Genomic DNA, 12,427 nt, shown 5'->3' with positions numbered 1-12,427 from the left:
CGACGCGCCACGTAGTATGGAAAATATCGATCCACGGTGTCGTCTTGGCGCTTGGTCGCAGGTGTTCTCAAATCTCACGCGCTAGATCGCTTTTCTAGGACGCGTGTGAGTAGACGCGAGTCCCAGGTGTAGCGTCGCCTCGCTTCGCGCTATATTCGCCGCCGACACCGTGCACACGCCATAGAAACGGGGAAACTATTTTCTACCGCGATATCGCGATAAGGAAAATTTAAGCGCTCTAAGATTCCTTATAAAGGAGTATCGAGTATTAAGAATTAGAAATACGACTTATTCTTAACTATTGTCCAACTTATATTAACAAATTAGTAACGTTGAAGGTAAAATTTAAAGATCACTCTGATTTATGCGCTGACTTCATTTACAGTTCTTACAGATACTGTAGTTTGCGCCAGTTCTTGTTTCTTTACGTAGGAACATTTTTCTGTGAATAGGATGGACCGGATGAATGTCGATAACCTCAAGTAGGACGCAAGGCGTATTAAGCGAAATCTTTTGATTCGAACAAGTATGTAGGTCAAGTAGTGTGTCTGTACTGAAACGTACGATGAAAGATGTGCAGGGTTGTATCAAAGTAATAGATATCAAAGATACACGATGAACCACAAAATCCTTCGGAATTACGTACATGGTTTTAAAGACGCGATATATCCGCGAATTAAGAAAATAAATATTTGTCATTGTTTCGACCGTTCGCGGAGAGACGCGATCGCGAGATAGCGCGTCAACGAGAGTCGTAAATTCCCGTTACGATTAAATAATCGTCGCCACGAACTGATCGATCCCCTTATTTCTGTTACGACAATAGGGGTGGTTCGAACGAGGTTACACTGATTTAACAGGTATAAATTAATGTTTATTCAAACAACTTCTTCACTAGAGAGACATAATTAAGTTTCGATCGATATCCAAAGTTACAGTGTGTAGTACGCGACGTACGCTTAGATGATGGCGATTCAAAAGGTGCACAAAGACCGACTTTCTGTGAAGATGATGCTGCGAAGGAAGCTTGTTGTGGGTAGGTCTAATCTATAAGAAAGAGCTGATTTTTTAAGGGCAAGGTTTCATTGGGAGAGCGGGAGAAAGACTTCGCTGTCAAGTGGTTAATTTTCTAGGTTGGTTGGCGAAGAAGGGTGCTAACCGCCGCCCGAGAGAGAGTTGCTAGTGGGAAGCATCATATGCGAGAAAACTAACTTTCCTATCTAGTACTAGTAACGATAAAGCTTTAGAAAACGATTTAGCGAAGAGATGTTTGTTCGGTCTGAAGGACCTTAGCTAGAAAATTCCTGAGATTTATGGTACCTGAGATTTATGGACAGGATGACAACCAGTCATACACAAGTTGTACTTTGTGTACATCTTCCTTTGAAAGCGGAAAATAAATTTGGAAAATGCGCATTCTTTCGTATACTGATATCGATCTTAGTCGAGTCTAAGATTTAATTTTAAAAATTAAGTCTCGTCGTGTAGTTTCGATTTCCCCGGTATGATGTCACGGTGATCGATAAAACAACTCGGTAAAAGTTACTACTGTAGTTGCTACTTTTTTTATCGAAACGATCGAGTCAAGCGAAATTACCTTTACGCGTTCCTATTATCTACACTGTACACGGAATTTCTCCGATATTAAACGTATCCGCACAATATTCTTCGCTTCAACGGTTTTCCTTCTTTCCAGTATCTCTTAATTCAACGCTGTCACACGGAATACTTGATAAAATTTGTTCGAGTCGTGCCCTATTTCCATAAACTCGTTCCGCGGCGCTTTATACTTCAAACAACGGCATAGCTTCGATTCCACGCAGGAATCTCTCAAATTCTCCTTGGATCGTAAATTGATTCGAGAGAAAGGTAAATTTTTCACGCGATCTTCGATAGAATTTCGTTCGAAACGTACCTTATTGAAAATGAAAAAAATATTAATTACGATCCTTACGCACGCACAATAAAATAAATCCTTTCCATTTCATTCTCTGTAATTTTCTGGCGAAAGCAAGTAGAATATATGAAGTTTCGGTGTTTGCTGTATCAATGCAAATCCGACAAAAGAGAATGCGAATGAATAATAAAGATACGATCTTCGTATGTAAAGTAGGGAAGGAACGCGATTTGAAAGGTGTAATATATTTTCGATTTAATTACTTAGCGTTTACGACTTATTAACAGGTAGAGAAGTAAGAAAGGTTTTTAATTATAACCTGTAGCGGAGCTGTAATAAAATTAAGGGGGGAAAAACGAAGAAAAGGAAATATTTTCGTGCCAGTTTTACGAGCGTGCGTACCACTTCGGAGCATAAACTATCGACGATCTACACTAAAGGATTAAGAAATTATAGTTGACAAAATATATTATGTTTCAAAGGGAATTATTAAGAAATTATGGCGATTATATTTTTCACTCGTGTAAAATGGTTAAACAATCACGAAAAACGATATATGTAACAGACGAACGAGTACAACACGAAGAGAAACAGCTTTATGCGTATTGTAAGATAACTAAAGACGTAAATCGTGTAAATCGTTGTGTGCGAGTCGATTCTATACGAGTACAACGTTGTACGTAGATCGCGAAAAGATATTCGAAGATGTCGTTATGAACGATATCGAGAAAAGGATAGGCAAAATGGAAAGTACGTACTTTTATTCTCTACTGGCACCAGTTAATCGACACCCCTCCAAGGAAGCAAAGAAACGAGCGAACTGGTTTTCGAACGGTGCGCCGACGACTTTGCGGATCCATCTGTTTGAACCGCGTCCTGCTATCGCCAATTGTTTACGAAACTCGATCCAACAGCGACGACGAGTCGGTGACAAAAAGAAGCGTGACCGTTTTCGCGATTTCGCGAAGCGTGCTACCTCGTCGCAAGAAATCGCTCGTCTCCGTGTTGATTGCGACAAGAAATTGCTTGGTCTTCGCGAACGATGCTTTCAGCGAAAGGGTTCTGTCGCTTTTTCAAAATGTAATAACGCTCTGGAGGATTAAAGAGGAACGATTTGGCGACCGCGAGCGTGTCGTATTAAGCGAAGAAAATAGGTTCTATTCTTGCTTATAGAAGATTCGTCGAAAGGTATTTTTGTCGATCGAAAGGGATCGAATCGTTAGATCGATCGAGTAAAAAGAAGAAGAACGGTATATGCGTATTTACGTATGGTCGAATCACACGCGTTCAACGAAATTTACGCATCCGTGAGGCAGATTCGTCACGGTGCGTCTTAGCTGGTCGTTGTAAAAGATCATCGTCGAAATCGGTTTGAGAACCCCTCGAAGACGTTTTTGTCCTTCTTACCGGCGGCTCCCCGGGTGTAGACGAGGGACTGAGAGGCCAAGGGGTGACCCGTTTTGCCTCACCTGAATACAGGGGCAGGGTTTTTGGTCGTAGTGCACAAAGGTGCGCACGAAGGATCCCTTGACTTCGGCTACCCGGATGAGCAACATCTGCGCCAGTCAACGTCGAGATTTTGCCGCGAAATCTTGCCTCTCTTCCGAGGCGGATCTTACGAGATCCGAGTGTATTATATCACGAGAACCGAGCACACAGTGTATCTTGAATATTCTTCGATGTACTCTAAAGTCAGAGATAAAATGTTATTACGTTCGTTAATTCGAATGCTCGTTAAATTTCCTACGTATTCCTCGTTTCTTCGGGCGTTTGTTCTTTTTTCTTTCACCGGGAACAAGGATGAAAACGATCGTCTACGACGTTCTGGAACCCAAGAGCGGGGAAATTTTAACAAAAGCGAAACGTTCGCGTACGTTTCTCGAGCATTGCTGTCGCGTCAAAGCGTGCTCGGTGCGAGTAATTGCGAGCAATAATTTATCGACGGACAGAAGCCGGTAAATAAGAGACTCGTGGCCAAATAAAGGAACATCAAAGGCAGAAGGCAACTGCCTCGAGGGTCGACGGCCGCGCGATCGACGAAAAGCAACGAGCAACCGCTGCTGAAAATATCACCGAGCCTACGGAGCCATCGGCGAAACGCAGAACGTCTGTCGAAACGAGACGAACGATTGTCCTCCGTTCGTCCATGTTGTGACCGAAGGATTTTCAGTGATAAGCGAAGGTGTGTGTCTTCGTTGATAGACCGTAAAGCGTAGGCTGTGTCGCGGATACCGTGTGATTTCAAATTAACGTTCTTTTAAGAATATTTTGCCGGACGAGCTCGGACGACGAGCGAAGGATCACCGATAGAGAAAATCGAGAAACGAACGAATGCACCGATCCTGAAAGAAGCAGATATCGGTGATCTTTATCGATGCAAATTGTAACACTACCCAGTAAAGTATACCTGTAAAATTATTATCTGTAGGTTGTAAACTATAAATTTAAGTTGATAAACGTTAAACGTTTTAATTTAGTTTCGAAGTTAAATTAATCTGTTCGCTCGGTAAGCTGCAAACGTGAAAACGCTCTTAGTTGTTGGTAATGAATTTACATAAATTGTTCGACTTCGGTCATCTGTGGTTCTTTTTGACGTATTGCAAAATACAAGGATTGCTGGTAACTCCTTTTAAAATAAACGCGGACTTTGAACCAGCTATACCAGTTTTCATAAAACCAGTTACAAAACTTAAAAATACACTTGTCACCAAGGATTATTGATCAATTGCAAAATACAGAAAGTCTAATAATAACTCGGATCGACGATTGAAAGCTTCGTACACCTTCGGCACAGAATGCTTCGAATGCTTCGAATACTCTTTAAAATCTAAATTAGCGGGAAAAACTGCATCGATCATAGAGAGTAATTGCTATTGGATCGTAACAATTGTAAAAAGACCACGTTTAACTAGTTTCAACCACCGTGAAGATTCGGAAAACCCGTTCAAGCGGATAACAGGATTATTACAGAAATACGAAAGCCTGAAATCCCTTTTAAAATCTTGGTGAACATTCACCGAGTAACGACACGACGATTGACATGGATCGTAAATAATAGTCGCCATTTGAAATACCAGTAATATCGACGGCTCACCGCCCACGAATTAACCATTTACGCGATCGTCTTCAAACTTGTTTAAAAATGATCGAATCAAGCGTCTCGAAAATTAATATTAACAACAACAAAGAATCTTTATAGAAGAAGATCGTGGTGGCGTGTGTATACGGAAAAGGGAGGAAGAGGCTATCGACTCGGAGGAGCATAAATCGCAGAGAATCGTTTAAAGAGCCTGTCGATTTAAATCCCTGGGGCGCGAGCCGAACGGAGACCTGGAAGAGAAAGAGAGAGAGAGAGACAGAGTTACCCCTGGCCATGCCTGGAAGCATCGATCTCGTTTTTGGGAGCCGTAGAAATATACCTGAGAGCCAGAGCCAGAGCCAGAGCCAGCTGGAATCCTTGGCTCGTGCTTCCGCGTGTGAATAGAAATCCCTGAGAGTCTATCGTGTCGGATACAAAACTTCGAACGTTTCGCCTCGATGGCTGGTCAAAGGAAACCAGGAACGGAAGAATCGTGAGAGGAACGGCGGCAGTCGTTCGAGAAACAACCACGCGTTCCAGCGTGTCACGATCGTCGGTCTTCGCGTTCTTTTCTTCTTTCGGTGGGTAAACGTTTGGTTAATATCCAGGCAAAAAGTGACAGATCGTTGGAAGTTTCGTGACAAATTGCAGACGTTCTGGGATTTTTCATTTTAGAGTTTTCAATTCTGGCGAATCGATGAGACGAAAGATGTGTTAGATAACGGAGTATGTTAACAGGCAATCTCTCTGAAAATTACTGGTACAACGAATTTTACGATCCCTAAACGATATAATATACGAGCGATATGTCCGCATTGGTGAATCGACGAAACGTTTGTTGAAAATTTAATTGAGAAACGTCTGTTGCGTCTGCTCTTGTCAAATAACAAATCCAATAAAACTCCTCGACACAGCTGCTCCACGGAAAACAGCTTGCTCGATGCGGCTTAAAGCACTGAACTTCTAATCGCACTGTCAACAATTTGCGATCGATGGAAAGAAAGAGAGGGAGAGGGAGATTCCCATTGGCGAAGAATCGTTACCCGAAGCTCTTCGCCCGTATCGCGGCGTGTTTCCCAACCACGAATTCGATGACGCAGTGCATCGATTATACTGCATTCTGACATTGGATGAGCTTATCGTCTTCGCACGTGTACGATAACAACACGCCTCTTTCGTTGCTTTGGCGATTCAGTGACGGGAGAAATTTTTACTGCGACAACGTGCGTTTCGATCTGTGGGAAAGAATATTCGAAGAAGAAGAAGAATTGGCGATCGCTGATGACGCTGAAACCTTTGCACGAATATTCGCTTCCGGTCGATAAAGCGAACAGCAAGTTGAACAGGAACTGAAAATCGACGATTGCCATACGGCAAGGGAAAAAGAGGAAAGTTTGGTGTCGAGATGAACGGCAAGTCGGATAGGAACGATCGCAAGTAGTGTTATTGAAAATTCACGATAAACGGTTAATTCCTAACGATATCAAGAACAACTCGCTGCGACGAAAACTGATTAATCAGGTGCTAGGATAAAGATAAAGCTATAAGAAGCAAGCGTGATCGATCGTCGTAACGATCGCGAGGAATCACGACTTCCTAACTGTATAGAAAATGTGTAAGAAACATAACGGCGTTACCGTGCTGACGACGTTACCGCGACGGTAATGACGAACAAAGACAAGACGAAAAATAACGTTAAAGTGCGGCAGGAGTCGGTGAAATCAACGTATCGTTACCGACAAACACCCAGTCACGGTGAAAATAGGCTGCGAACGAAAGAACAGCGTCTCAATGTCCTGTAACATTAGCGAGGGTTCTCGCGGGAGAAATCGTTCTTTCGTCGAATGACTCGCGCTACTAATAACTGTAAAGTACCAACGAAGTCGTTCGAACGTATCGATCACCTTTCCTTTGACAAAATTCCTCGTTGCCGTCCGATGCAGTATTATCTGAATATAATATGTATTATCAGCGAGTCAGTCGCGTTAACTCGATTAAAATAGCCATGTTCACATGCATCGTCAGGAAGCAAGCAATCGGTGTGGTTGAAGTGTTGTTTCACGGTCTTGTTGCAAACCACGGTTTATTAACACGAATTAACGCGACCTGTCAGGGTTAATCGTCCGGGAAAAGTTGTTTTCTATGAAGCGAGTTTCCCAAGGAATTAAAAAGAGAAACTCGACGCTCAGAGAAACTGTGAAAAAGTGTGGTATTAAGAAAAACGCGTGTTCGTTGAACTCGAAAGGAGACTGGAAAAAATGCGTCTGGATTTTGAATCCCCCAAGAGGAACAAATCAAAGAAGGCATAGCGACGGGGTGGAATTCTTTCCCTGTGCTTGAATTCGTGAATCGGAAACATCTGCTGTTGTTTCTCACGCGACACCGTTCGCATGACCAGAAGAAAAATGTGCGTGAAACCGATGGAGGAGAATGAGGAGGACAAAGTTGTCAACATGATCATCAATTACTTCACTGCCAGGGTAAATATGTGTAGCAGGCCGAACGATCGCTTTATATAAACGACGAGAGCGGCTTTGGTATGTCTGTCTTGCGTTCGTAGAAAAGTCTGAGAATCTGGTCTTTTCCTTTTCTTTCTTTTCTTCGTTCAACCATGTAATCCAGACTTCATATCCATCCGTTATGTTCTTCCATATTTCCGAATGAGACGCGTTTAAACGAACACACGTTAATGCTGAAATTCAGATTATACAGGAAATTTAGCGAATAAATGCGTTCAAACTTAGTAGTATCAATGCGTGTATTCAAAATGAATATTCGAGCAAGCCTGTTTCGCAATACATTCTCGAACGAAGTATTTCTTTCGCGTTCGTCCGGTTATCATTTTCCAGCAAAACTTTTGGCAAACTTACGGACTACCGATCCGATGCATCCGGAAAAACTCGCGTAACTGTGCACACTTCCCGAAACGCGCGAAACATTTGGAATCCTTCCGAGTTCCGCTGGCATCCGGCCAGCTTGTCTTTATCCGATGACCCGAAAGAAGCGCGTTTGAACCACGCTCAAAAGTCGAGGAAAGTGGAACAGAGGATTTAACGTTTCGAGAAGTTTCAGCGATCTCGTTGAAAAATCTGTAACGAACGAGAACCACGCGAAAATACCTTTGTTTCGTAGATGAATTTCTAGCTTCTGGAAAAGTTAGCCTTTCGTTTCGGAAAATTAAATCCACGTCGAAGGAAGTGTAACGAAACAATTAACGTTTGTACCATTAAATAAAAATTTAATATGTCATCTTAAAATTCATTCAAATTTACGATACGCGAATAATTGCAAATTAATTCTTATTCCCCATATTTTATATACATTGGTCTTTTGAAATGTCTAAATATCCGATATGCCAAATTAACTACAATAAAATACGTCTTTCTCTCTATTTCAACTTTCTATCAAAGTACGTTACCCGTTTACGTAATACATAAACTTTTCTTCTTATTTCTACTAGGACATTAACGTTAGTCTTCGATCGTTTCGTTTCTCGATATAACACCGTAGCTTTTCCAATTTACTCAACGATAACCAAACAATATACATATTTAATTAAATGCCAGATTAATAATTCCTCCGTCACGAGTTAGAAGCGATTTTTGAACCCGAGGATCTGTTCGTACACATCGTTGATCCGGATGTACGGGCCAAAGACTGCCAGTATCAAACTCGGTGTGGGATACCTTTCACTCGAGCAATGTCACGAAAGATTCTCGATATCGCTGGAGAAGTCAGTCGATGATTTTCACTCGTGGCGCGGACAACTTTTGCTGTCGGAACGATTTATTCGTTCGTTTACAGTGCATAGTGAGTCGTAAACGTCATCTTGTTCGCGAATGGAACTACGATCGTGATTAAATAAATGTAAGCTGTCGTTCTAACGTTGTAATAAGTTAACGTTCTATAAATGTTACACACTTCGCCATGGAAGATAATCGTGGAAGATAGAAACAGTTAAATTTATTGGTGCAACGAAAGGTGCATCGGTCGAATAAATTCGGGATTTTTGCTTACAAACGCGTGAAACACGTGAAATTGTTACCGTGTACATAGTCATTTTGTATGAACGTTCCTTTCGTGGAAAATATCGATGAATTTCGTACTATGAGAACCTAATTTTGTTTAATTACGTCGTAGTTTTGCGAATATAACATCCAGTTTCCGGTACAATTTATCAATAACAATAAAACTGTCAATTTTCCGAATAAACGGATTTACAAGTGAATTAAGCAATAACAGGCTGAGAGTATTACCATATTTGTAAGACGGCTATTTCGATGCAAATTTTTCTCTCCATTCCTCTTGCCGAGTCGTGCAAGTTTTCTTTCTTTCGTAGATTTTGTTTCACGTTAGCACGAAAGAACTTTGAAATCGATTTGCACCGACTCGCACCTAACGTGACCGACTTCGACCAACTCTTATTTCTTCAAACGCTCTAAAAGCATTTAATATTTGGATTCGAAAGAAGAAATCGTTGATTTGTCTGGTCAAAGTATTTTCAAACGACGATGATATAAAGCGTTAAAAAGTCTGGAAGTTTATGTATATTAAAAGCCAGGCAAATATCAAAATAGAATAACAGAGTAATTGACAATTTATAATAATTAAAATATTTATGACATTTCGACGAATATATCGTAACGTTTGTAAGGGTATTATATCGACTTATTTATGACTTAATTGACAGTTAAATTTAAAACTGAATATCGAATATCATTGAAATAAAGGTGTATATATACATATATAAGTATATATATGCACTATGGTTTCCCGGCATTCCCAAACTCTAATACGACGTCATAAACTAAAAAAAAAAGTTTTGAACAGCTGTGTGCCACATTTATCCGAGGCCTCTAATTATTCTTTGTTTGCCTTGCGTTAACTTCAAAGAGTCGCGGAACATTTCTCAGGAGGGCAAAGAATATTTTCCATAGTCGTTAACACATGGCGCATGTCTGCGATAAAATACATACAGTTTCACTTAGTGTGTTTAGTACGTTGACGCCGAGAAGTCAATTCGAATGTGCAAGGTCCGTCGACGAAACTGTCGCAGAATCAAATTTTTTAACGGGGAAATTTGAAGCAAATTAACATGAAATCAAAATTGAAAAAAATGTAGGTCGTGTTTATTTAATGCGAAAATTCGTACTGTACGATGTTAGAAGCGTATTGATCGAAAGTACGTCGTATTGAACGTATCGTACAATTTACTACTAATATTATGTATACTTGTGTTAACATAGCATACTCTCATTTAATAATTTCATTTAATAATTAATATTAATAATTAATATTAATAATTAATATTCTCATTTGTCCTCGTCGATTTGAAATTCCAAATTTCATATTACCTGTATTATTAACCTATATTTACGTTGCATATTTAAAATCTTAAAAATCGTTGTTCGTTTCGACGACGAGACTTAGAAAAGATGCTTCTGTGTTGAATGGTAGTTTCCTTTTGTAGTTGATGTTTTATAGATTGAAAACGTGTAGCAATTTCCAACTTACAGATATCCTACATGCGACTTTTGCAGATTATCGGAATACTTTTGTTTAGACCTTCGAAGAAGACGCGTTTAAACGGCGAGGAGGAGAAGAAAGCGTCGAGCAGTTATATCATACATCGGAATTAGAGTCACGTTACACACGGCGTTGCAACACCACCGATCGATTCATCTTCGTGTAATTAATTTAATGCGGAGAATGTTTGCGCGTCGCGGTCGACAGGAAAGTTGTTTGGAAGGAATCGCGCAACGTGGACCGATCGTTGATCGCTATTTAACGACGAACTGTGCGAAATTGATTCGATATGACGATTCCAAGAAGCTGAGTTATTAAAGTAAAACAGTAACGGCGTGGTGAAGGGACTTTATAGAGTTCAAACGTGAACGATACATATAGATACCGTGTTCTAGTGACAGAAAATATGAAACTCGAAAAGCAGATGACTCAAAAATGTTGCGTAACTGTAGCAAGCGAATTCATTTGTATCGGAAAAAGAATTAAAAGCGTTGGAAGATAAAAGATAAATATAAAAGATATTCGTACGAACGTGTCTAGCACTGAATTAATTAGTAATTTAGATACGTTCGTATTTCTCAGTTGCCTATTTATCGTGTGTATCGTATCAGAGTGGAGTTTACGCGATCGAATCGATGGCCCCCGTATTCCTCGACCGCTTCCATTTACCTGAGCGACACGCGTTCACCTCCCTCTCTGTTTGTCTGTTCACAGAACTTCTTCTCCAAGAGGTCGTTCCGCTCGAATCCGCTGAAGAGGACGAAAAGCGTGACAAAGCTCGAGCGACAGAAGCAACGCGGTGCCGGACTTCGGGGTTGCCGTTCACACGAGTCCCTGCTCTGCGGACAGGCGGTGACCTCGATGGACCTCGCGGCCGTGACACCGCTGCATCCAAGCCTGCTTGGCAGACCTCACTGCTTCCAGGTCACACCCAGCACCGGTGGGCCGAAATATTTCAGTTGCAGGACCGCTCACGAACGGGACCAGTGGTTACACAGGTTGGTACCGTTTCTCTGCCGCTTCTTCTTTTTCTTCTTCTTTCCACGCTGCTTCCTCCCCAACCTTCTCCTTCTCTTTTATCTTCTTTCCTCACCCGGGGGAGGAGAAACTGTTACGCCATGCTGATCGATCCAAACCAGCTTTGACCGTCAAATAATCACTCGTTACGCGAACGACACGTCGCCATTTTTTATGGTGCAGCTAGCTACGGTGGGTTTCGTCGAAGTAATCGTATACCGTTGAAAAACACGTTCGAGGTGTATTTCGTAAAATTACGATTTTGCGCGAAAAATTGTATTTTTTCATATCGTCTGTCTTTTAAACTTAAACACGTATTTAAGATATTAGGTTGTAAATATTTGTGTTGGCAATTACCCTTGTTGGATATCTTCAATTTCAACAGGCAGAGATAATTAGCACGATTAATCATCGTACGTTGAATGTTGAACACAGCTTGAGGAAATCCGTTCAACCTGACGCGGAGCAGACACGACGAACGGATAATTCCTTGCAGATCTGGTTGCTCGAGGCGAAAGGCGTGCCAGCGAAGAAACGATACTTCTGCGAGGTCTGCCTGGACAGTACTTTGTACGCGAGAACCACCGCGAAACTGAAGGCCGACCTTTGCTTCTGGGGCGAGCACTTCGATTTCCATCATTTGCCTTCCGTCAATACCATACAAGTGAACCTCTACAGGGAAGCTGACAGAAAGAAGAAAAGGGACAAGAACGTTTTAATCGGTAAATATGGATAAATGTAAAATTACGTTGCTTGACAAACTTAATAATTGGCAGAAATCGAGAAACAAATTGAGAGTTTCTTGCCAACAGTTTTCTTTGGATGTTTTTAACGGCTCGTGTAATTCAAAGAGAATTTGTCAAATCCAATACATGCAATTCCTCAAAATTTATTATAAATGAAAATTG

General features: G+C 41.1%; 1 protein-coding gene across 21 annotated transcripts in view; it reads left to right on the top strand.

Moving 5' to 3' along the window:
* Positions 1–12,427, top strand: part of LOC100743674 (probable Ras GTPase-activating protein) — a 261,958-nt gene that overhangs the window by 238,249 nt on the left and 11,282 nt on the right. For all 21 annotated transcript variants that reach the window (XM_024368772.2, XM_024368778.2, XM_024368777.2 and 18 more), the window contains 2 exons: positions 11,217–11,500; positions 11,955–12,241. In XM_024368772.2, coding sequence (XP_024224540.1) covers positions 11,217–11,500; positions 11,955–12,241 — 571 coding nt within the window. The remainder of the gene's footprint in view (positions 1–11,216; positions 11,501–11,954; positions 12,242–12,427) is intronic.

Source organism: Bombus impatiens, unplaced genomic scaffold, assembly GCF_000188095.3.
Source record: "Bombus impatiens unplaced genomic scaffold, BIMP_2.2 scf_0478, whole genome shotgun sequence".
Lineage (NCBI taxonomy): Eukaryota > Metazoa > Arthropoda > Insecta > Hymenoptera > Apidae > Bombus > Bombus impatiens.
The sequence above is the reverse complement of the archived record's forward strand: the minus strand, read 5'-3'. Positions and strand labels throughout refer to the sequence as shown.